The 26607-nt window shown below is 43.6% G+C and overlaps 3 protein-coding genes across 3 annotated transcripts in view; all 3 read left to right on the forward strand.

Moving 5' to 3' along the window:
- Window positions 1-26043, forward strand: part of LOC106606466 (zinc finger protein 205) — a 322856-nt gene extending 296813 nt beyond the window's left edge. The window contains exons 6-7 of the mRNA XM_045723119.1: window positions 23226-23353; window positions 24858-26043. Of these exons, the coding sequence (XP_045579075.1) occupies window positions 23226-23353; window positions 24858-25793 (1064 nt within the window). The 3' untranslated portion in view covers window positions 25794-26043. The remainder of the gene's footprint in view (window positions 1-23225; window positions 23354-24857) is intronic.
- On the forward strand, window positions 2090-7034 carry LOC106610059 (C2H2 finger domain transcription factor crzA-like). The gene is made up of 3 exons (XM_045723201.1): window positions 2090-2364; window positions 2588-2709; window positions 5974-7034. Exons 1-3 carry the CDS (start codon window positions 2133-2135, stop codon window positions 6901-6903), a joined length of 1284 nt encoding a protein of 427 aa, XP_045579157.1. The 5' UTR covers window positions 2090-2132; the 3' UTR covers window positions 6904-7034.
- LOC123744269 (uncharacterized) lies at window positions 17657-20359 on the forward strand. The gene is made up of 3 exons (XM_045723194.1): window positions 17657-18280; window positions 18650-18780; window positions 18953-20359. Exons 1-3 carry the CDS (start codon window positions 18004-18006, stop codon window positions 20054-20056), a joined length of 1512 nt encoding a protein of 503 aa, XP_045579150.1. The 5' UTR covers window positions 17657-18003; the 3' UTR covers window positions 20057-20359.
- Window positions 26044-26607: the final 564 nt, after the last annotated feature.

The following is a 26607-nucleotide window of genomic DNA, read 5'->3' on the forward strand; positions in this document are numbered from 1 at the left end:
AACCTGGATCAGTCTGCTTTCCACCAGATACCGGGAGATGAATTTGCCTTTCAGCAGGCCAATAACCTAAAACACAAGGCAAAATCTACTCTACACTGGAGTTGCTTACAAAGAAGACAGTGGAGGTTCCTGAGTGGCCGAGTTACAGTTTACTTAAATCTAATTGAAAACCTATGGCAGAGCATGAAGAATTTTTTAAAGAATAATGGGCAAATGTTGCACAATCCACGTGTGGAAAGCTCTACAGACATTTCCTTCGACCTCATGGCTTAGTTTTTGCTCTGACATGCATTGTCAACTGTGGGACCTTATATAGACAGGTGTGTGCCAATCCAAACCATGTCCAATCAATTGAATTTACCACAGGTGGACTCCAATCAAGTTGTAGAAACATCTCAAGGATGATCAATGGAAACAGGATGTACCTGAGCTCAATTTTGAGTCTCATAGCAAAGTTTCAAAATAAATAAGGTATTTCTGTTTTTTATGTTGAATAACTTTGCAAAACCTGTTTTTGCTTTGTCATTAGGAGGTATTGTGTGTAGATTGATGAGGACAAAATGAATAAGGCTGTAACGTAACAAAATGTGGAAAAAGTCAAGGGGTCTGAATACTTTCCGAATGCACTGTAGGTAGGCCTACCTATGTTAGCACATGTTGAATGGAAAAATCCTGGTAATATACACAGTTGTTTTATGAGAAGGTGTTAAAGTTCACAGTTAGTTGAAAAGTACCAGTGGCTTGCCTTGGGCCCAAAGTGAGAGCAGGTCCGCCAGAACCATGGTCCGGTGAGACACGGGTGCTTCCCCGCGTAGATGGAAACAGAAAACTCTGATATGGAAATGCGCCATTAGTCTCTTGGGACCTCTCTTTTTATCTGCAAACAGGCTTTCACAGCTTTCCATATCGTAGGACAGAAAACATCTCAAAGACACAGGCTTCATTAGACTCCAAATTAGACATCACTGAATATTATGTAGCTATTATCTCTCTGTCCTCATAGTTTTCCTCTAGGGACTGGAACTGGAGAATCGTTTCATAATGTCCTCCCACAAAATGACCTGCCCTGTCCAGTCTACACTCTCCCTTTACTGACAGCTGGAGCGCAACAGCGCCTCTTCAACCTCAGGAGGCTGAAGCTAATTATTATGCTCACTCAGCTGTGCCTCACAAGTAATACAACAAATGATCTATTACAAGTGTGATCATATACCTAAAATGGTCTGAGAAGAACAACATTGGCAGGGCAATTCAAGCATAGCCAATATGCAGTGATAATGTATCGGGCCTATCGCACAAATCTCATTGCTACAGAACTTAATTGGTTAATGTTGCGGTAGATCTAGGCTTGCATTTAGACAAAGTGATCTTGACTCAGAAAAGGTTGGTGACGACTGGTGTAAAGTTAGTTGAGTTAGCTTACAAAGTAGCCTACTACTAGTACTGTAATACATCGTTGTTGTTTTTTTACATTTTCAAAATGTATTTACTTACGTGAATAGCTAACACTGCCTCTGTTTTTTGGGTCCTTACAAAAACGAAATAATGGGCAATCTTCAAGATATGTCCGGTGGTAGCAAAGCACAGCCAGTAGCCATGTGGATGAATGGAGACTGGGCAAAAAGTATGTACGTCACCAGAGCGGTTTAGAATGTGTTGTGACGTTTGACTTTACCAGCGTAATCCACTTTCAATTTCAATAAATATAAATCGCAAGATTGTCGGCCACACTTCATAACTTGAAAAGTAGCACTTGAAACCAGCATACGCAACAACTCTCTACAAAATGTGTCCTACCCGGTTTAGAATGTGTTGTGACGTTCGACTTTACCAGCGTAATCCACTTTCAATTTCAATAAATATAAATCGCAAGATTGTCGGCCACACTTCATAACTTGAAAAGTAGCACTTGAAACCAGCATACGCAACAACTCTCTACAAAATGTGTCCTACCCGGACAGAAAACAGTGACACGCAGAACCCTTCTACGGGGCTATGGGGGAGGGTTCTTGAACTGTAACATCCAATCAGAATCTTGCCCCTGGGAGCCAGTGGCCCATTCAAACCAATTTTGCAATATCAAATTCTCCAGACCTTCAAGGGAGGCGTGACAACGATGTGATTTCGAAGGTATGGCAATGCGAGACTATACTCATAGCAATCCCTCATTGCTCAATCAGAAGATGCTCAATTGCAGGATGATCATATCAGATTTCTTGATCCAACATCCTCTCACTCTGTATCTCTTACAGCCAGTAGACATGGAGGATGGGAAGCCTGATCTGCTGCTGGTCAAAGAGGAGACAATAGAAGACGGACCAAAGAGCATTGATCTGCTGAGTGGAGTAAAGATGGGGGAGCAAGGTAAGGAATAAATACATATAGCCTACATACAGTAATAGATCTTCAGTTGGAATAGTGATGCACCTGGCTATTTATTCTTCATTCATAAAATGAAATCAACAAACTTGTGTTTACATACAAAAACACACAATGTATGAATTTGACCTGGTAATTTAAAAAAAAACTTCACGCAGAGTTTTCTCTGCCATGTTTGTAAAGTCTATTTTTTTACCTCTTTCTGTAGGTGATAGGGTGGAATCTAACAGAGGAGACTGGGTGGCCATCTTGGATTCCCAGACGGGTGCAGCCAAGGGCCTGGGGGACGACATCACTGAGCAGGCCAGCACCAGAGGCGACATAGTGGAGGTCAGTGGATGGGACAGCGACCTCAACTCTGGGCTGGGGAACAACACTCTTAACCACAACCAGAAACAGACTGTCGAACCCAAAACAATAACCAAACTTAGTCTCCATGACAACAGACTGGCTGAGACCAGGGCAAGGTATAGACTTTGTCTGTGGGGACGGGGAGGTTTTGGTATGCAGCGGAAGAGAACAGACACAGACGCGGCTAGCAATGCTCTGTCCTGCTCCTATAGTTGTGATTCCGAGAGACTGATGGCACCTCAGGTTAACCCTCTAACAGGTGCTGCCTTCAGCCTGCCTTCTATAGGATCTATCAACTGGAACATGGACCCTGCGACTACACAGACACCTTGGCCTTCGTCCTCCTCACACTCTCCTAATGTTAAACCAGACCTCAGACAATGCCAATGCCTCAACACTAAATGGCTACACAAGCCCATTGACAAATGACAGTACTAGTAAGGCTATCAGTAGATCCGGTGGCAAAGAGAAGCGCTTCCTGTGTTCATTCTGTGGGAAAACCTTCTAGTTTCCCCAAACAAGTGGAGCTCCACCAGAGGATGCACACGGGATAAATAGTTTGGCTGCCATCTTTATACCGGGCCAGTTTCTCCCAGTTGCCCAACCTGAAGAGGCCCCAGAGAGTCCACACGGAAGAAATCCTACATCTGCCCTCAGTGTGAGAAGAGGTTCTCCCCCCAGCACCATCTGAAAATACACATGAAAGTCCACACCTCCCCACACCTCAAAGGCCGTTCGCATGTACACACTGCGCGGAAGAGTTTCTCAGAGAGGAGCTACCTCAGGATAGACCAGAAGAAAATGCACACGGCCCATGAATAGTAGTAATAGTAATAATAATAAATGTATTTATTTTAAATATAGCTTTTCATACAGAATCTCTCACTTAAAAAAAAACAAGGGAGCTGGCAGTTCATGGGAGAGGGTCTTCCACAGCTAGATGATGATGCAGTTCAGTAAAGGAGTAGCTTGATTGGAGGTGGCATCGATGGTACAGCCAGGGAGGGAGACACATCAGTCAGACAAGCCTGGAGCTTTTCATCAAGCACCTCTGTCTCTACACTTCACAGCTCCTCCTCCTCTGTAGGTAGGCTGGAACATCCACCACTGAATGTGTAGCCTCCATCTGGGTGATGCATCGGCAGCAATAAGTGCCTGGAGGCCACCACACCTGGGCAGTAATCAGCAACAGTCTCCTACGAGGCGAGCCTGTGTCATCCCCTCACACCACAGTCCACATCTTACCATGTAGTACTAGTTTGTTTGTAGTTAACTATGTTGGTTTTGGTTGTATATTATGATGAGGCAGAGTAGATGGTGATGGTTGGTGTGTCTTTAAAAATGCTTCACTGATGAAAAGTGACAACCCTAACCTGTTGGTTGATGCTGGTGTTTTATAATGAGGAAATGATAGTGCATTAATTTGTGTTTACTTGACATGAAGTAGTGAAGATGTGTGTAATGTCGAACCTTTTCCAAAGTATTCTAACATTAATTTTATCAGAGTGAGGGTACCAGATTTACAGAAAAGGTCAAGTGTTACCATAGTGAGAAGTTATTCTACTTGTCACAGGTATTGTTTTGTGCAATAAAAGTAGGGGAGAGTGGGGTATGCTGAGCCATTTCTTACATTCAGCATTACTACGTCAAGGGAATTATAGTATTCTTTCTAACAAAGATATCTACATATATTTCAGGATGTTGTGTATCCCTGGAAATAATCAGAATTCATGTAAATATTACAGTTCTGAAAACATAGCTTGTCCAAAAAAGAAAGTGGTCTCTTGGCACAACTTACCCCGGGTATGTGGTAAGTTGAGCAGCCTTGGGGTAAGTGGGTGACGGTTTCCTGTGACAGTGGGTGATGGTGCTGGTCGTCAAAGTTTAATTAATGGAATGTGGTTGGTATATTGTATATCTTAAATGTATGCAGTAGATCTTTCTGTTCAATGTCACTTACCCTTCCATTTCCTAACCAGTTGTCTGGGACAGGGATGTTGTTTCGATGTGCCAGTTTGTAGGCAAGTTCTCTGCATTTGAGCCTACAAAGCCCATGAAACTGGTCCGCAAGTTTCTTGATATGTTTAGCAAGCTCAGACTCCCATGTCATCAGATAAGACATTGGTGCCTCTGCTACTTTATCACAGCCTCTTTCACACAGGTCCATGTTTTTCTTTTTATGTCATTGTACCTCTTCAGTGTCATTCAGTCTATTTTTTTCATCTCTTGTCCTTGGCAGCTCTCAAGAACCTCAAGGGGCTAGACCCCTGCTTGTTTTACATTTGTATAAACAGGGCATGATGATGTCTGCTCTGTAACAATAAAAATCCATCTTGAGTTCATATACATGACACACTTCAAAAATACTATGCATAAAACTGATGAAATGTTATCATTATTTGTATGGGGTATGGTGGCCATTGGCTCAACTTACCCCAAGGCAAACATTTTGACGATATTAGCCCAAACAGCTCCAAGGATGCACTTTCATGCTATGTTTAGGACCTCATATTGAAGCTTATAGAGACCCCAACTAATGTATAAAACAATATTAAAATTATCTACTTTTATTTAGATACAAGCTTCATGTAACCTACAACAATAAATTAATTTGATTTTGTGGAGAAAAAAAAAAGAATTAAGAACTTGCTTACCACTTTTTCCATGTGGTTTCTTCCTTCTCAAACTCCATGAAATAATGGTTAGTGCTATCCGGAATCCTTGGGACTTCCCTACCCTAAACCCTAACCTTACATTTCAATTTCAATGGGGTAACGTCAGAGTTTGGACTTCCAAAGGATATCAGATAGCATGGACCATGAAATGATGACCTCTTCCTAAATATTTTGTGTATGGTTTCCTAGACACAAGGTGTGGGTCAACTAACCCTTTGTCTCAACTTATCCCACTCTCCCCTAGTCCCTTATGTAAGTAAGTGTATGACCATTTGAAACCATGTTGAAATTAAATACAAAATCGACTCTGTCCTGACTGACAAAAAAGATAAAAATCAGAGACCGAGTTTCCCTTATCTCAGTCAAACCAAAACATTATACTTCATTCTTGAATCAACACACATGGCCATTTTTTATAATAAACTCCAATGGCTGCATATTGTTAGGTACTTGTGTTAGACATAGAACTGTGGTTCACATTTTATAATATCATGTCATGTTTCTGTGTTTACAGCAGATAATTTCTTGTATAAACCTTTAAGCTTTTCTGTTCAATTTGTGTTTACAGTCTGCAGTCCATGAAGACCTGCTGATATCTGGTGTTGCTTGCAGGAGAGACTGGACCTCTGAAGTGGCTGATCACAAACCTTGGAACAGAACTCTGGATCAGAAGCTGTCGCTCTTCCTTCCCGAGTCGGAACCAGGACTGAACCACGAGGTACAGAGACTCCACCACAACCACCACACAGAAGACAACCAGTGGACAGGTGGACTGAGCAACCTCAGTCCTGGTGGTCATCAGAGAGACAGAGGCTCCAGTCAGGGATCCAGTCTGCAGCCCAGACCCTTCTCTTCACAGTCTCAGTGCAGGGATGAAGCAGGGCCTGATAGAGATAGACCCTCCTGTTCCTATGATATAAACACCACAGTATCTATGATGAACAGAGCAGGTCACCCTGGGCTTCAGCCTTCACAGAGAGTGGTGGGAGACCCCCCAGGTGGTAGTCTAACAGGAAGTCTGTCTTCTCCTTCAGGATCTCGTCTAATGCCTGGTGACTGGGTTCATAGAAGGCCTAGGTCTAGCTTTCTTCAGTTACCTCATAGTTACCCCACCAATACAGACAGGGTCAGGATGGGCGTTCACCACAAGAAGCACCTAGCCTATAACACAACACACAATCCAAACAGCACCCAAACAATGGCTAGAGGTCAAGGAGGGAGCTCAAAGCCTAACCACCTGACGGTGGTGGCTTCTGCTTCTACCTCCTCTGGTGTCATTGGGACACAACATGGGAGGCCGAGCATTAGGCCGGAAGATGACAAGTCATACGCCTGCCCCACGTGTGGGAAGCGCTTTGCAAAAGCAAACTATGTGAATGACCACCAGACCGTTCACACCAAAGAGAGGCCCTTCAAGTGCAAACTATGTTACAAGAGCTTCTCCTTCCAGAGTAACCTCATCAGACATAGGAGTGTTCACAATGTGGAGAAATCATAGCAGTGTGGCTTGAGATGTACACAGGATATCTGGGAGCCATTCTTTAGCTGACAGTTTTTACACTGCTGCTACTCGTTGTTTGTTATCTATGCATAGTCACTTTACAAATTACCTCGATTAACCTGTACCCCTGCATATTGACTCAGTACCGGTACCCCCTGTATATAGCCTCGTTATTGTTATTTACATTTCTTGTGTTTCCTATTGATTGATTTGATTTTCTTTTTACTTTAGTTTATTTAGTAAATATTTTATTAACTCTATTTCTTGAACTGCATTGTTGATTAAGGGCTTGTAAGTAAGCATTTCACGTTAAGGTCTACACTTGTTGTATTCGGCGCATGTGACAAATGGAATTTGTCATACCAGGCAGTGATGCAACCAGTCAGGATGCCCTTGATGGTGCAGCTGTAGAATCTTTTGAGGATCTGAGGACCCATGCCAAATCTTTTCAGTCTCCTGAGGGGGAATAGGCTTTGTCGTGCCCTCTTCACAACTGTCTTAGTGTGTTTGGACCATGATAGTTTGTTGGTGATGTGGACACCAAGGAACTTAAAGCTCTACAGCTCCGTCGATGAGATTGGGGGCGTGCTCAGTCCTCCTTTTCCTGTAGTCCACAATCATCTCTTTTTGTCTTGATCCCGTTGAGGGAGAAGTTGTTATCCTGGCACCACACAGCAGGTTTTGACCACCTCCCTATAGCCTGTCTCCTCATTATTGGAGTCGTGCCTGGCTATGCAGTCATGAGTGAACAAGGAGTACAGGAGGGGACTGAGCACGCACTCCTGAGGGGCCCCCGTTTTGAGGATCAGCGTGGCGGATGTGTTGTTACCTACCCTTACCACCTGGGGGTGGCCCGTCAGGAAGTCCAGGATCCAGTTGCAGAGGGAGGTGTTTAGTCCCAGGGTCCTTAGCTTAATGATGAGCTTTGAGGGCACTATGGTGTTGAACTCTGAACTGTAGTCAATGAATAGCATTCTCACATAGGTGTTCCTTTTGTCCAGGTGGGAAAGGGCAGTGTTGGGTGTATGTCTGTTGGGGCGGTATGCAAATTGGAGTCAGTCTAGGGTTTCTGGGATAATGGTGATGATGTGAGCCTTTCAAAGCACTTCATGGTTACAGACGTGAGTGCTACGGGTCAGTAGTCATTTAGGCAGGTTACCTTAGTGTTCTTGGGCACAGGTATTATGGTGTTCTACTTGAAACATATTGGTATTAGACTCAGTCAAGGACAGGTTGAACATTTCAGTGAATACACTTGCCAGTTGGTCAGCGCATGCTCAGAGTACATGTCCTGGTAATCCATCTGGCCCTGCGGCCTTGTGAATGTTGACCTGTTTAAAGGTCTTACTCACATGTTTCAGTGTTACTTGCCTCGAAGTGAGCATAGAAGTAATTTAGCTCGTTTAGTAGGCTCGTGTCACTGGGCAGCTTGTGGCTGTGCTTCCCTTTGTAGTTTGTAATAGTTTGCAAGCCCTGCCACATCCAACGAGCATCGGAGCCGGTGTAGTACGATTCGATCTTAGTCCTGTATTGACACTTTGCCTGTTTGATGGTTCGTCGGAGGGCATAACAGGATTTATTATGAGCTTCAGGGTTAGAATATATTCCAGTCTGTGCTAGCAAAACAGTCCTGTAGCTTAGCATCTGCTTCATCTGACCACTTTTTTTATTGACCGAGTCACTGGTGCTTCCTGCTTTAGTTTTTATTTTTTCTCGGCATGGAATTATGGTCAGATTTGCCAAATGACACCTTTGTTTTAAGCCATGAATTTCTAATCCCTTAATATTACTGTTGGATCTAATTTTAACAGCTAACATTCCGATGGCAATAATAAATAGATACGCCGATAGTGGACAACCTTTGTTTTTGTACTCCTCTTGACAGTTTAAAACTTTCTGAGATGTAGCCATTATTTACTATTTTACACCTAGGGTTACTATACATAACTTTAACCCATTTTAAAAGAGATTCTCCAAAAGTTGAAAACTTCCAGGCATTTGTATATGAACTCCAGTTAACTTTTATCATAAGCCTGTTCAAAGTCAGCAATGAAAATCAGGCCTGGTTTCCCCGATATTTCATAGTGTTCAATTGTTTCCAGTACCTGTCTTATATGTGCTGCTGTGCGTTTTGTTACTAACCTTTGCTATCTGACAACTTTACGGTTTTTACTTTTTAATTACCGTTTATATTTTTAGTTTTTCCCTCACTCAACTTTTTTTCATTCAACTTTTTTCACTCCGGACGCTTTATCTGGACGTGGTTCGTTAGGACCTCCACCAGCCGAAGCTAAGTAGTAACATTAACATGATGCCTTCTAATTGCAGTCGCTGTACTCATAATATACAAGAGAACGATCGCCTTACGGCGAGTATAGCTGTGCTGAAAGCCCAGCTTCAGACGCAATCGTTAGGCAAGGGTAATTTCAGTGTAGGAAAGGATGAAATAATGTCTGTGCCACCAGTAAGTACAGATAGTAACGTTAGTATAAATCCCCTCGCACGGTCCCCGCAGCCGGACAACTTTCTCATGGCTTCTGGAGTGAAATGCTGTAGGAATGCTCAACCGGTGTCGCTCATTCAGCCGACAGAAACTTGAAACCGGTTCTCCCCATTAAGCAGCGAGTCGGAGTCAGAGGCCGAGCCTTCTCTGGTCTCTACTCCTCCCGTTACAGGGTCTGAGATGCCAAAGCCTCCCACCATTAGCTCTGACAAATTGAAAACCTTAGTCATTGGCGACTCCATTACCCGCAGTATTAGACTTAAAAATAATCATCCAGCGATCATACACTGTTTACCAGGGGGCAGGGCTACCGATGTTAAGGCTAATCTGAAGATGGTGCTGGCTAAAGCTAAAACTGGCAAGTGTAGAGAGTATAGGGATATTGTTATCCATGTCGGCACCAACGATGTTAGGATGAAACAGAGGTCACCAAGCACAACATAGCTTCAGTGTGTAAATCAGCTAGAAAGATGTGTCGGCATCGAGTAATTGTCTCTGGCCCCCTCCCAGTTAGGGGGAGTGATGAGCTCTACAGCAAAGTCTCACAACTCGATCGCTGGTTGAAAACTGTTTTCTGCCCCTCCCAAAAGATAGAATTTGTAGACAATTGGCCCTCTTTCTGGGACTCATCCACAAACAGGACCAAGCCTGGCCTGTTGAGGAGTGACGGACTCCATCCTAGCTGGAGGGGTGCTCTCATCTCATCTACGAACATAGACAGGGCTCTAACTCCTAGCTCCACAATGAAATAGGGTGTAGACCAGGCAGCAGGTTGTTAGCCAGCCTGCCAGCTTAGTGGAGTCTGCCACTAGCACAGTCAGTGTAGTCAGCTCAGCTATCCCCATTGAGACCGTGTCTGTGCCTCGACCTAGGTTGGGCAAAACTAAACATGGTGGTGTTCGCCTTAGCAATCTCTCTGGAATAAAGACCTCCTCCATTCCTGCCATTATTGAAAGAGATTGTGATACCTCACATCTCAAAATAGGGCTACTTAATGTTAGATCCCTCACTTCCAAGGCAGTTATAGTCAATGAACTAATCACTGATCATAATCTTGATGTGATTGGCCTGACTGAAACATGGCTTAAGCCTGATGATTTTACTGTGTTAAATGAGGCCTCACCTCCTGGTTACACTAGTGACCATATCCCCCGTGCATACCGCAAAGGCGGAGGTGTTGCTAACACTTTTTATAGCTACTGTTTACAGGCCTGCTGGGCCATATATAGCGTTCCTCACTGAGTTCCCTGAATTCCTATCAGACCTTGTAGTCATAGCAGATAATATTCTAATTTTTGGTGACTTTAATATTCACATGGAAAAGTCCACAGACCCACTCCAAAAGGCTTTCGGAGCCATCATCAACTCAGTGGGTTTTGTCCAACATGTCTCCGGACCTACTCACTGCCACAGTCATACTCTGGACCTAGTTTTGTCCCGTGGAATAAATGTTGTGGATCTTAATGTTTTTCCTCATAATCTTGGACTATCGGACCACCATTTTATTACGTTTGTAATCGCAACAAATAATCTGCTCAGACCCCAACCAAGGATCATCAAAAGTCATACTATAAATTCTCAGACAACCCAAAGATTCCTTGATGCCCTTCCAGACTCCCTCTGCCTACCCAAGGACATCAGAGGACAAAAATCAGTTAACCACCTAACTGAGCAACTCAATTTAACCTTGCGCAATACCCTAGATGCAGTCGCACCACTAAAAACTAAAAACATTTGTCATAAGAAACTAGCTCCCTGGTATACAGAAAATACCCGAGCTCTGAAGCAAGCTTCCAGAAAATTGGAACGGAAATGGTGCCACACCAAACTGGAAGTTTTTTCGACTAGCTTGGAAAGACAGTACCGTGCATTATCAAAGAGCCCTCACTGCTGCTCGATCATCCTATTTTTCAAACTTAATTGAGGAAAATAAGAAGAATCCAAAATTAATTTTTGATACTGTCGCAAAGCTAACTAAAAAGCAGCATTCCCCAAGAGAGGATGGCTTTCACTTCAGCAGTGACAAATTCATGAACTTCTTTGAGGAAAAGATCATGATCATTAGAAAGAAAATTACGGACTCCTCTTTAAATCTGCGTATTCCTCCAAAGCTCAGTTGTCCTGAGTCTGCACAACTCTGCCAGGACCTAGGATTAAGGGAGACACTCAAGTGTTTTAGTACTATATCTCTTGACACAATGATGAAAATGATCATGGCCTCTAAACCTTCAAGCTGCATACTGGACCCTATTCCAACTAAACTACCGAAAGAGCTGCTTCCTGTGCTTGGCCCTCCTATGTTGAACATAATAAACGGCTCTCTATCCACCGGATGTGTACCAAACTCACTAAAAGTGGCAGTAATAAAGCCTCTCTTGAAAAAGCCAAACCTTGACCCAGAAAATATAAAAAAACTATCGGCCTATATCGAATCTCCCATTCCTCTCAAAAATGTTAGAAAAAGCTGTTGCGCAGCAACTCACTGCCTTCCTGAAGACAAACAATGTATATGAAATGCTTCAGTCTGGTTTTAGACCCCATCATAGCACTGAGACTGCACTTGTGAAGATGATAAATGACCTTTTCATGGCGTCAGACCGAGGCTCTGCATCTGTCCTCGTGCTCCTAGACCTTAGTGCTGCTTTTGATACCATCGATCACCACATTCTTTTGGAGAGATTGGAAACCCTAATTGGTCTACACGGACAAGTTCTGGCCTGGTTTATATCTTATCTGTCGGAAAGATATCAGTTTGTCTCTGTGGATGGTTTGTCCTCTGACAAATCAACTGTAAATTTCGCTGTTCCTCAAGATTCCGTATTAGGACCACTATTGTTTTCATAATATAGTTTACCTCTTGGGGATGTCATTCGAAAACATAATGTTAACTTTCACTGCTATGTGGATGACACACAGCTGTACATTTCGATGAAACATGGTGAAGCCCCAGAATTGCCCTCGCTGGAAGCATGTGTTTCAGACACAAGGAAGTGGATGGCTGCAAATGTTCTACTTTTAAACTCGGACAAAACAGAGATGCTTGTTCTAGGTCCCAAGAAACAAAGAGATCTTCTGTTGAATCTGACAATTAATCTTGATGGTTGTACAGTCGTCTCAAATAAAACTGTGAAGGACCTCGGCGTTGCTCTGGACCTTGATCTCTCTTTTGACGAACATATCAAGATTGTTTCAAGGACAGCTTTTTTCCATCTACTTAACATTGCAAAAATCAGAATTTTTCTGTCCAAAAATGATGCAGAAAAATGAATCCATGCTTTTGTCACTTCTAGGTTAGACTACTGCAATGCTCTACTTTCTGGCTACCCGGATAAAGCACTAAATAACTTAAGTTAGTGCTAAATACGGCTGCTAGAATCCTGACTAGAACCAAAAAATGTTATCATATTACTCCAGTGCTAGCCTCCCCACACTGGCTTCCTGTTAAGGCAAGGGCTGATTTCAAGGTTTTACTGCTAACCTACAAAGCATTACAGGGGCTTTCTTTCCATCTTTCAGATTTGGTCCTGCTGTACATACCTACACGTACGCTACGGTCACAAGACGCAGGCCTCCTAATTGTCCCTAGAATTTCTAAGCAAACAGCTGGAGGCAGGGCTTTCGCCTATAGAGCTCCATTTTTATGTAATGATATGCCTACCCATGTGAGAGACGCTGACTCAGTCTCAACCTTTAAGTCTTTATTGAAGACTCATCTCTTCAGTAGGTCCTATGATTGAGTGTAGTATGGCCCAGGAGTGTGAAGGTGAACGGAAAGGCACTGGAGCAACGAACCGCTCTTGCTGTCTCTGCCTGGCTGGTTCCCCTCTCTCCACTGGGATTCTCTGCCTCTAACCCTTTTACAGGGGCTGAGTCACTGGCTTACTGTTGCTCTTCCATGCCGTCCCTAGGAGGGGTGTGTCACTTGAGTGGCTTGAGTCACTAACGTGGTCTTCCTGTCTGGGTTGGCGCCCCCCCCCTTGGGTTGTGCCGTGGCAGAGATCTTTGTGGGCTATACTCGGCCTTGTCTCAGGATGGTAAGTTGGTGGTTGAAGATATCCCTCTAGTGGTGTGGGGGCTGTGCTTTGGCAAAGTGGGTGGGGTTATATCCTGCCTGTTTGGCCCTGTCCGGGTTTTTTTTCGGATGGGGCCACAGTGTCTCCTGACCCCTCCTGTCTCAGCCTCCAGTATTTATGCTGCAGTAGTTTATGTCAGGGGGCTAGGGTCAGTCTGTTATCTGGAGTATTTCTCCTGTCTTATCCGGTGTCCTGTGTGAATTTAAGTATGCTCTCTCTAAATCTTTCTTTCTTTCTCTCGGAGGACCTGAGCCCTAGGACCATACCTCAGGACTACCTGGCATGATGACTCCTTGCTGTCCCCAGTCCACCTGGCCGTGCTGCTGCTCCAGTTTCAACTGTTCTGCCTGCGGCTATGGAACCCTGACCTGTTCACCGGATGTGCTACCTGTCCCAGACCTGCTGTTTTCAACTCTCTAGAGACAGCAGGAGCGGTAGAGATACTCTCAATGATCGGCTATGAAAAGCCAACTGATATTTACTCCTGAGGTGCTGACATGTTGCACCCTCGACAACCACTGTGATTATTATTATTTGACCTTGCTGCTCATTTATGAACATTTGAACATCTTGGCCATGTTCTGTTACAATCTCCACCTGGCACAGCCAGAAGAGGACTGGCCACTCCTCATAGCCTGGTTCCTCTCTAGGTTTCTTCCTAGGTTTTGGACTTTCTAGGGAGTTTTTCCTAGCCACCTTGCTTCTACACCTGCATTGCTTGCTGTTTGGGGTTTTAGGCTGGGTTTCTGTACAGCACTTTGAGATATCAGCTGATGTAAGAAGGGCTATATAAATACATTTGATTTGATATTATCTCCAATGTATCGTCCATGTAAAAAAAACCTGTCTTATTAGGATGAATAATATCTGACAAAACCCATTAGGATGAATAATATCTGACAAAACCTTTTTAATTCTATGCGCTAAGCATTTAGCGCATAGAAGTGTAAGACGCTTCCAATTTTTTAAATGGACTGGATCTTTATATACAGTTGAAGTCGGAAGTGTACATACACATTAGCCATATACATTTAAACTCCGTTTTTCACAATTCCTGACATTTAATCCCAGTAAAAATTCCCTGTCTCGGGTCAGTTATGATCACCACTTTATTTTAAGAATGTGAAATGTCAGAATAATAGTAGAGAGAATAATTTATTTCAGCTTTTATTTCTTTCATCACATTCCCAGTGGGTCAGAAGTTTACATACACTCAATTAGTATTTGGTAGCATTGCCTTTAAATTGTTTAACTTGGGTGAAACATTTTGAGTAGCCTTCCACAAGCTTCCCACAATAAGTTGGGTGAATTTTGGCCGATTCCTCCTGACAGAGCTGGTGTAACTGAGTCAGGTTTGTAGGCCTCCTTGCTCGCACACGCTTTTTCAGTTCTGCCCACAAATGTTCTATAGGATTGAGGTCAGGGCTTTGTGATGGCCACTCCAATACCTTGACTTTGTTGTCCTTAAGCCATTTTGCCACAACTTTGGAAGTATACTTGGTGTCATTGTCCATTTGGAAGACCCATTTGCGACCAAGCTTTAACTTCCTGACTGATGTCTTGTGATGTTGCTTCAATATATCCACATAAATTTCCTTTCCCATGATGCCATCTATTTTGTGAAGTGCACCAGTCCCTCCTGCAGCAAAGCACACCCTCAACATGATGCTGCCACCCCTGTGCTTCACGGTTGGGATGGTGTTCTTCGGTTTGCAAGCATCCCCCTTTTTCCTCCAAACATAACGATGGTCATTGTGGCCAAACAGTTCTATTTTTGTTTTATCAGACCAGAGGACATTTCTCCAAAAAGTGCGATCTTTGTTCCCATGTGCAGTTGCAAACCGTAGTCTGCCTCTTTTATGGCGGTTTTGGAGGAGTGGCTTCTTCCTTGCTGAGCGGCCTTTCAGGATATGTCGATATAGGACTTGTTTTACTGTGGATATAAATACTTTTGTCCCGGTTTCCTCCAGCATCTTCACAAGGTCCTTTGCTTTTGTTCTGGGATTGATTTGCACTTTTTGCACCAAAGTACATTCATCTCTAGGAGACAGAACGTGTCTTCTTCCTGAGCGATGGCTGATGGTCTGCATGGTCCCATGGTGTTTATACTTGCGTACTATTGTTTGTACAGATGAACGTGGTACCTTCAGGCATTTGGAAATTGCTCCCAATGATGAACCAAATCAAATCAAATCAAATGTATTTTTATATAGCCCTTCGTACATCAGCTGATATCTCAAAGTGCTGTACAGAAACCCAGCCTAAAACCCCAAACAGCAAGCAAAGCATGTGAAAGAAGCACGGTGGCTAGGAAAAACTCCCTAGGAAAAACTCCCTAGAAAGGCCAAAAACCTAGGAAGAAACCTAGAGAGGAACCAGGCTATGAGGGGTGGCCAGTCCTCTTCTGGCTGTGCAGGGTGGATATTATAACAGAACATGGTCAAGATGTTAAAATGTTAAAATGTTCATAAATGACCAGCATGGTCAAATAATAATAATCATAGTAGTTGTCGAGGGTGCAACAAGCACGTCCGGTGAACAGGTCAGGGTTCCATAGCCGCAGGCAGAACAGTTGAAACTGGAGCAACAGCACGGCCAGGTGGACTGGGGACAGCAAGGAGTCATCATACCAGGTAGTCCTGAGGCATGGTCCTAGGGCTCAGGTCCTCCGAGAGAAAGACAGAAAGAGAGAATTAGAGAGAGCATATTTAAATTCACACAGGACACCGGATAAGACAAGAGAAATACTCCAGATGTAACAGACTGACCCTAGCCCCCCGACACATAAACTACTGCAGCATAAATACTGGAGGCTGAGACAGGAGGGATCAGAAGACACTGTGGCCCCATCCGATGATACCCCCGGACAGGGCCAAACAGGCAGGATATAACCCCACCCACTTTGCCAAAGCACAGCCCCCACACCACTAGAGGGATGTCTCCAACCACCAACTTACCGTCCTAAGACAAGGCCGAGTATAGCCCACAACGATCTCCGCCATGGCACAACCCAAGGGGGGGGCGCCAACCCAGACAGGAAGACCACGTCATTGACTCAACCCACTCAAGTGACGCACCCCTCCCATGGACGGCATGGAAGAACACCAGTAAGCCAGTGACTCAGCCCTTGTAAAAGGGTTAGAGGCAGAGAATCCCAGTGGAAAGAGGGGAACCGGCAAGGCAGAGACAGCAAGGGCGGTTCGTTGCTCCAGCCTTTCTGTTCACCTTCACACTCCTGGGCCAGACTATACTTAATCATAGGACCTACTGAAGAGATAAGTCTTCAGTAAAGACTTGTGGAGGTCTACAACTTTTTTTCTGAGGTCTTGGCTGATTTGATTTTCCCATGATGTCAAGCAAAGAGGCACTGAGTTTGAAGGTAGGCCTTGAAATACATCTACAGGTACACCTCCAATTGACTCAAATTATGTCAATTAGCCTATCAGAAGCTTCTAAAGCCATTACATAAACAGCTTAGAAAATAAAGGGCACAGTCAACTTAGTGTATGTAAACTTCTGACCCACTGGAATTGTGATACAGTGAATTATAAGTGAAATAATCTGTCTGTAAACAATTGTTGGAAAAATTACTTGCCAAAACTATAGTTTGTTAACAAGGAATTTGTAGAGTGGTTGAAAAATGAGTTATAATGACTCCAACATAAGTGTATGTAAACTTCTGACTTCAACTGTATATACACTGTGTTCAAAACATTAGGACACTGCTTTTTCCATGACATGACTGACCAGATGAAAGCTATTATCCTTTAATAATGTCACCTGTTAAATCCACAATCAGTGTAGATGGAGGGGAGGAGAGGTTAAAGAAGGATTTTTAAGCCTTGAGACATTTTTGTGTGCCATTAAGAGGGTGAATGGGCAACACAAAAGATGTGTCTTTGAACAGGGTATGGTAGTAGGTGCCAGGCACACCAGTTTGAGTGTGTCAAGAACACTGCTGGGTTTTTGACGCTCAACAGTTAACCATGGGAATCAAGAATGGTCCACCGCCCAAACGACATCCAGCCAACTTGAAACAAATGTTGGAAGCATTGGAATCAACATGGGCCAGGATGCCTGTGGAATGTTTTCAAACCCTTGTAGTCCATGCCTGACTAATTGAGGCTGTTCTGAGGGCACAAGGGGATGCAACTCAATATTAGGAAGGTGTTCCTAATGTTTTGTACACTCAGTGTATGTGTAGGGTTGGACGGTGCAATTGGTGTGCCCTCCATTTTTGTGACAAAATGTGCAATTCACACTATGTGCAATAGGTTACGCCACACAGCTTCTAGCCTACCGGAAACGCATACGAAGAAGAAAGGGCAGTGAACAGTGATCAAGAAACAATTTCCACGTTAGCGGTTTTGTTGTGATTTAGACGTTTATTAACAACCTGTAACTCATAATATGACTCATTTAACTGCACAGCATCGAATACTTAACCCATGTGGTGTTTAATTCGCTCTAGAGACAGAACTTGGTTGATAGATGGTATCTAGATAACGCTAGCTGCTAACAATGGCTAACTGTATGGTTTTTCACACTCAAATAGCCTCCATTATGGAGGTGCTAGCGAATGCAGCCGTGGCAGAGATCTGTAAACTCGTGGACGACGACTATGCAGTGTTTCGTTTGGAAATAACTCAAAGCCGGAAAGAAAACAGGGCATTGCGGAGGAAACTACTAGAACTGAAGGTGGCACGGGAGCGCGCAGAGAGGACAATGCGAGAGCGCGTCCTTACCAGTCGTCCCAGTAGTGTCAAGATCCTCGACCGATACAGAGGAACCGCAAGAGGTACATTTTGCTGCGTGGCCTGTCGCGGATTATAAATTGCCCAGTGCCTGACGCCCTGTTACCCTCTGTTCAGATGTTACCCATAATTGGTTCTTGGTAAATTTTTGGATTGTATGCAATAATTCATCTGATTACTTAGCAATCTTGCGCAAAGAGACGATCATATTCTAAACATTGATTTACTGCATTGACTATTTACTCAAAAACTATGATGCATAATACATTGATCAATACAATAGATGGGTTATCAAGAAGTTATGAAAACTGTTACCTTACATCCTTGCCTATTGTAGACATTGTTAATAGTGTACAGTATAGCATTGACAGTAGTTAACCTAACCACCTCTTTCACCCCAATCACTCTCTCAGGTGAAGGACATCCCACTGGAGGCCAAAGGAGCTTTGTGAAGCCAGCGGGACACAATACATGGAGAGATGACCAACCAATCACTGTTGATGAGGGTGGTGGAACCTCAAACCAGCACGTTATTGTGATAGAGGTTAGTGTAAAAGTGTTTCATTACAAATTACAGTTACTTTGGAAATCAAATGTGGCCCATTTATTTCAGAAAGGCTCCCCCCACCTATTCACTTGCTTACATGTACATCCTCATTTATCTGCCATAGGGGAACTTATGAGACTTCCCTACAACATTGATATCCTTGTGTCAGTCTGCAGATGCAGAGGCTGCAGGTCCTGGGGTCAAGCAGGAGAGGACTGAAGGTGAGGAGGACCCATGGCACAGCAGAGACATCCAGACTGGAGTAGCTGGAGCACCCCCTGTAGCCACAGAGGACCCCACCACTGTCCCAGCGCAGCCCAGGACCAGACGCAGCATCACGGAGGTCAGTGGAACGCAGAACGCCGTCCTCAAGTCAGAGACCAAGACTTTAACACACAGGCTCTTAAACACAGGATCTGACCACAAATCAGACCCAGAGAGACTGGGGAGACCGGGCTGTCCTCCTGCTCCCGGCTCAGAGTATTTACCAGTATTTCACCATAGCCAGAGGATGGTTCATTCCCGTGGTGATAGTGATATGTTAGACACTGGAGGTGATGATCCGTCTTGTTCTTACACTACAGAGATGGACCGTGACAACATATCCTTGGGTTTAGAGACACAGACTGATCTGTCTAGAGGGGACTGGAACCAGTACAGTAGTAGTGTATACTCTGAAGGGTGCCTAGATAAGGAAGAGGAGGTTATAGTGGTAGATGAAGTGACTGTGAAAGTGGAGGGCGACGCTCCTCCCACGTGGAATGCAGATAGTCACCTTGGAGACGGACACTCACAGGGCAGAGATTTCCTAGATTACAGGGAAAGCTTAGAGACTGATCTAAATGTCACCGCCCACTCCCCTTTACACTTGTTCGGGGATCTAGACCCAGTGTCCACGTCGATGGGGCCTTCCGATTCACACAGCCACATCCTTTTCGATCAGGTATTGAACTCAAACGACAGGGTTAGAGTCCCGGCTCAGGGAGGGGGAGCAACATCAGGCAATAGTAAAGAGAAACGGTTCCTCTGCATGTTCTGTAACAAAGGCTTCAGCTGCCTCCAGAAGGTGGAGAGGCATCAGAGGGTCCACACAGGGGAGAAACCCTACAGCTGTACCCAGTGTGAGAAGAGGTTCTCCCGCCAGGACCATCTGAAGATGCACCTGAAGGTCCACACGGGAGAGAGGCCGTTCGCCTGTATGCACTGTGGGAAGAGGTTCTCAGAAAAGAGATACCTCAGGATACACCAGCAGAAAAATCATTCTACTCTATAACATAAAGTAACCATTCCACATAATCTTTTGACTTTTAGATCAAACCCTGCATTAATGGCATTTTTATTATATTTTAAATGTTGCCAGCAGAAAAGATCCACAGATTGTGTCATATTTAAGCCTAAAAAGTCTTTCATATTATTTGTGCTGTGTAGGCTATATGATGATCAAACTTTTCCAAGGCAATTAGTGATAATTTATTCAGTTTATCATGTTCATGCTGATTTAGTTGAGACGTATGTGTGGTTTTCATATGGTGTATTTAACACTTGTTTGTTTAATAAACTAAAATTTTACTTTTTATTCTAAGACTTTCATTGACTCTAGACCCACACACTAACAAACACCTACTGTACATGTTAAAATAGTTTAGTCAGGTTTGTCTGATGACTTGACCCACAACGTCATATTTACAGTACCAGTCAAAAGTTGACACCCACTTATTCAAGGGTTTTCCCAATTTTTTACTATTTGCTACATTTGTAGAATAATAGTGAAGACAACAAACGATGAAATAACACATGGAATCATATAGTAACCAAGAGTGTTAAATAAATCCAAATATATTTTAGATTCTTCAAAGTAGCCAACCTTTACCTTGATGACAGCTTTGCACACGCTTGGCATTCTCTCAACCAGCTTCACCTGGAATGCTTTTCCAACGGTCTTGAATGAGTTTCCACATATGCTGAGCACTTGTTGGCTGCTTTTCCTTCACTCTGCGGTCCTACTTATACCAAACCATCTCAATTGGGTTGAGGTTGGGGGATTGTGGAGGCCAGGTCATCTGATGCAGCACTCCATCACTCTCCTTGGTCAAATAGCCCTTACACAGCCTGGAGGTGTGTTCAGTCATTGTCCTGTTGAAAAACAAATGATAGTCCTACTAAGCCCAAACCAGATGGGATGGCGTATCGCTGCAGAATGCTGTGGTAGCCATGCTGATTAAGTGTGCCGTGAATTCTAAATAAATCACTGACAGTGTCACCAGCAAAGCACCATCACACCTCCTCCACCATGCTTCACAGTGGGAACCTCGCATGCGGATATCATCCGTCCACCTACTCTGCGTCTCAAAGATACAGCGTTCAGAACCAAAGAGCTCAAATTTGGACTCATCAGACCAAAGGACAGATTTCCACAGGTCTAATGTCCATTGCTCGTGTTTCTTGGCCCAAGCAAATCTTATTGATGTCCTTTAGTAGTGGTTTCTTGTAGTGGCAATTTGACCATGAAGGCTTGATTCATGCAGTCTCCTCTGAACAGTTGATGTTGATGTGTCTGTTACTTGAACTCTGAAGAATTTATTTGGGCTGCAATTTCTGAGGCTGGTAACTCTAATGAACATATCCTCTGCAGCAGAGGTAACTCTGGGTCTTACTTTCCTGTGGCGGTCCTCACGAGAGCCAATTTCATCATAGCTCGATTGGTTTTTGCGACTGCACTTGAAGAAACGTTCAAAGTTCTTGAAATGTTCCAGATTGACTGACCTTCATGTCTTAAAGTAATGATGGACTGCCATTTATCTTTGCTTATTTAAGCTGTTCTTGGACTTAGCCCTATTTGGTAAAAGACCATCTTCTGTATACTCCCCTACCTTGTCACAACACAACTGATTGGCTCAAACGCATTAAGAAGGAAAGAAATTGCACAAATTAACTTAACAAGGCACACCTGTTAATTGAAATGGATTCCAGGTAACTACCTAATGAAGCTGCTTGAGAGAATGCCAAGCGTGTGCAAAGCTGTCAAGGGTGGCTACTTTGAAGAATCTCAAATATAAAATATTTAAAAAAGTAAAAATAAATAAAAACCCTTGAATGAGTAGGTATGTCCAAACTTTTGACTGGTACTGTATGTCCCCCATGATGGGTTTAACAACAATGAAGTCATTCTGTAACTACAGTATACACTCCATATTGAAAGTGTGTTTTATCTGTGTGTACATGTACATACCTGAGGGAGTGTATGTATGTAATCTGTATAAACTGTCTCTTCTAGGAGGAGGGTCCAGAGGTGCTGCTGGTGAAGGAGGAAGGATGTGAGGAGGGTCTGGAAAACCCTGAGAGGACCATTATCATGGAAGTCAACCAGACTACACCTCCTCCTGAACCCCCAGCTGAGCAGCACAGGACAACGCACAGTCTCACAGAGGTAAGCCCACTGTAAACTACAGTCTGAATGTTATTAGGTCAGGGCCCGTATCCACAAAGCCTTTCAGAGTAGGAGTACTGTTCTAGGATTAGTTTTGCCTTTTAGATCATAATGACTAAGATTATATAGACAAGTGGGGACCTGATCCTCGATCAATTCTCCCACTCTGAGACTGTTTATTGATAAGGGCCCAGGTCTTGATTAATTTTGTCTTAAGTGTGGGACCATGCCTTTCAATTATCAAACCATTAAAGAGTGTCAAGTAATCAATTCAACTAACATATTTCTGTAGTATCACATCAATCCCTCATTGCCCAATCAGAAGATGCTCCATAGCAGGGTGCTCATATCAGATTTCTTGATCCAACATCCTCTCACTCTGTATCTCTTACAGTCAGTAGACATGGAGGATGGGAAGCCTGATCTGCTGCTGGTCAAAGAGGAGACAATAGAAGACGAACCAGAGAGCATTGATCTGCTGAGTGGACTAAAGATGGGGGAGCAAGGTAAGGGAGAAATACATATAGCCTACATACAGTAATAGATCTTCAATGTGAATAGTAATACATATAGCCTACATACAGTAATAGATCTTCAATGTGAATAGTAATACATATAGCCTACATACAGTAATAGATCTTCAATGTGAATAGTAATACATATAGCCTACATACAGTAATAGATCTTCAATGGGAATAGTAATACATATAGCCTACATACAGTAATAGATCTTCAATGGGAATAGTAATACGTATAGCCTACATACAGTAATAGATCTTCAATGGGAATAGTAATACATATAGCCTACATACAGTAATAGATCTTCAATGGGAATAGTGATGCACCTGGCTATTTGTTTTCTTTCTTCATTCATAAAATGAAATCAGTACAATGTATGTTTACATACTAAAACACACAATGTATGAAACTTGACCAGGTAATTGACAACAACAACAAAAAACTCCCTATGTACAGTTCTCGGCCATGTTTGTAAAGTCTATTTTGTAACCTTCAGGTGATTGGCTGGAGGCTAACAGAGGAGACTGGGCGGCCATCTTGGATTTCCAGACCCCGACCGGTGCAGCTAAGGTTCCAGGGGACAACATCACTGAGCAGGCCAGGACCAGTGATGACATAGTGGAGGTCAGTGAATGGGACAGTGTCCTCAACTCTGGGCTGGGGAACAACACTGTTAACCACAACCAGAAACAGACAGTCGAACACAAAACAACATCCAGTCTTAGTATCCATGACAACAGATTGTCTGAGACAAGGGTGAGGAGTGGATTTGGTCCACGGGGACGGGGAGGTGTCGGTATGTGGCTTGAGAAAACAGATACCTGCTCCTATAGTTGTGATTCAGAGAGACTGATGGTACCTCAGGTTAACCCCCTAACAGATGCTGCCTTCAGCCTGCCTTCTAAAGGATCTATCAACTGGAACATGGATCCTGTGACAACACAGACACTTCCTGGCCTTCGTTCTCCTCACACTCTCCTAATGTTAAACCAGACCTCAGACAATGTCAGTGCCTCAACATTAAATAGCTACACAAGCCCATTGACAAATGACAGTAGTAGAGACAAAATCCGTAAAGGTGGCAGCGCCACAGAGAGGCAGTTCCCGTGTTCGTTCTGTAGGAAAGCCTTCAGTTTCCCCCAACAGGTGGAGATTCACCAGAGGATTCACACGGGGGAGAAATCATTTGGTTGCCACCTGTGCCAGGGCAGTTTCTTCCAATCGTCCAGCCTGAAGAGGCACCAGAGGGTCCACACAGGGAAAGAACCCTACAGCTGCCCCCAGTTTGAGAAGTTCTCCCACCAGCACCAGCTGAAGATGCACCTGAGAGGTCCACACGGGAGACATGAACTAGTTACTTTGTAGTCAATTAGTTTGTTTTAGAGGTATCGGGAACTGGATGAGGTGAACTGAGGAAAGAATTAGTATGATGAGGCAGAGTAGATGATATGGTGATGGTGTCTATAAAAATTCTTCACTAATGAAAAGTTACAACCTTATCCTGTTGGTTGATGCTGGTGTTTTATAATGAGGAAATTATAGTGAAATGAAATGTAAGTCGCTCTGGATAAGAGCGTCTGCTAAATGACTAAAATGTAAATGTAATAGTGCCTTAATTCATGTTTACTTGGCATTAAGTGGTGAAGCTGTGAGTGTAATGTTTAACCTTTTCCATAGTATTCTAACATTTATTTTATCATTGCGAGGGTACCAGATTTACAGAAAATGTTAAGTGTTACCATAGTGAGAAAAGTTATTCTACTTGTCACGTATCATTTTGTGCAATAAAAGTACTGTTCTTCAAAGTTGAGTGTATGACCATTTTGTTGAAATTAAACACAAAACTGAGTCTGTGCTGACTGATTTGGTTATTTATGGATCATTGCAGGGACTGAGTTTCCTTTATCTCAGTTGAACCAAAACATTATACTTAATTCTTGAATCAACGCATATGGAATTGTTTTTATAATAAACACCAATGGCTCCATATTGTTAGGCACAGTATTTCAATTAGTGTTAGGGATGTGTTTGACTGTGATTACCATTTTATAATGTCATGTTTCTGTATGTACCGCAAAGAGTTTCTTATATAAACCTTTATGCTTTTCTGTTCAATTTGTGTTTACAGTCTGCAGTCCATGTGGACCAGTTGATATCTGGTGTTGCTTGTGGGAGAGACTGGACTTCTGAGGTGGCTAGTCACAAACCCTGGCCCCAGATCAGAACCCTGGGTCCGGAGCCATCGCTCTTCCTTCCCGGGTTGAAACCAGGACAGAACCACAAGGGACAGGGACTCCACCACCACACAGAACAAAACCAGTGGACAGGTGGACTGAACAACCTCAGTCCTGGTGGTCATCAGAGAGACAGAGGCTCAAGTCAGGGATCCAGTCTGCAGCCCAGACCCTTCTCTTCACAGTCTCAGTGCAGGGATGAAGCAGGGCCAATGGCTGGTAGAGAGAGACCCTCCTGTTCCTATGATACAAACACCACAGTATCCATGATGGACAGAGCAGGTCACCCTGGGCTTCAGCCTTCAGAGAGAGTGGTGGGAGATCCCCCTGGTGGAAGTCTATCAGGAAGTCTGTCTTCTTCAGGGTTTCATCTAATGCCTGGTGACTTGGTTCAAAGAAGGTCTGGACCTGGATCTAGGCTTCCTCAGTTACTTCAGGGTTACCCCACAAATACAGACAGGGTCAGGATGGGTGTTCATCACAAGAGGTATCTAGCTTATAACACAGCACACAATCCCAACAACACCCAAACAATGGCTAGAGGTCAAGGAGGGAACTCAAACACTAACCACCTGAGGGCAGTGGCTCCTGCTTCTACCTCTGGTGTCATTGGGTCACAACGTGGGAGGCAGAGTATTAGGACGGATGCAGACAAGCCATACGCCTGCCCCACGTGTGGGAAGCGCTTCGCTGATGCAAATTATGTGAAGAGGCACCAGACCGTTCACACCAAGGAGAAGCCCTTCAAGTGCAAACTATGTTACAAGAGCTTCTCCTTCCTGACTAGCCTTATCAGACATAAGAGTGTCCACAAAGGGGAAAAATCATAGCAGTGTGGCTTGAGAAGTATGCAGGGGATGTCTGGGAACTATTCTTTAGCTGAAATATAGTTCTCATGTGAAGTGTCTTGGTGTAAGAGGATAATTAATCACATACACCTCATTAACTTGTCATTTAAAAACAGGCTTGTGTAAATACTTGTTTTTAGAGAGACAATAAACCTAGGCTAGAACAAAGACAGTTTAATATTTACCTTACTGAGGTAATGTAGATGGAATAAAGTAATTATACTTTTCTAAACAAGTCTGCTCTCAGCTTGAAAGATACAGTACTTCTCATAGGAGATTTGATGTGTAACATAATAAGCAGTACCATACTTCCAAGAACAGCACGCATCCATTTTTCATTTAACTACACCTTTGAGCTATGATGCCAACCAATAACGAAGGTTAAGTATGTAACCATGGTTATGTGAGCTATATGGATCACTCCGATATATTGGTATCACAACGTGGTGGAGGGATACATCCGAGATGAGGATTTACAGATTTACTCCTGCGTACGGCTGGGGTCCGCCCCTATATATAGACCCCATAGCCGCGACACACGTTCTCTACATAATTTGAGGGGCCACTAGCACCGTAGAGGATTGGAGTAACCCATATAGCTCACATAACCGTGGTTACATACATAACCGTGGTTACATACGTAACCTTTTATGTTTCACTATATTGGATCACTCCAATATATTGGTATACCCGTACCCGATTTAGTCGGTGCTAGAGGGACCTGGCCAGCCAGCGGCGAAGTCCCAGCGCGGGATTGAGATGCAAGAGCCGTCAATGTGGAAGAGGGGTCCCGGCA

Source organism: Salmo salar, chromosome ssa08, assembly GCF_905237065.1.
Source record: "Salmo salar chromosome ssa08, Ssal_v3.1, whole genome shotgun sequence".
In the NCBI taxonomy this organism is placed as follows: Eukaryota; Metazoa; Chordata; class Actinopteri; order Salmoniformes; family Salmonidae; genus Salmo; species Salmo salar.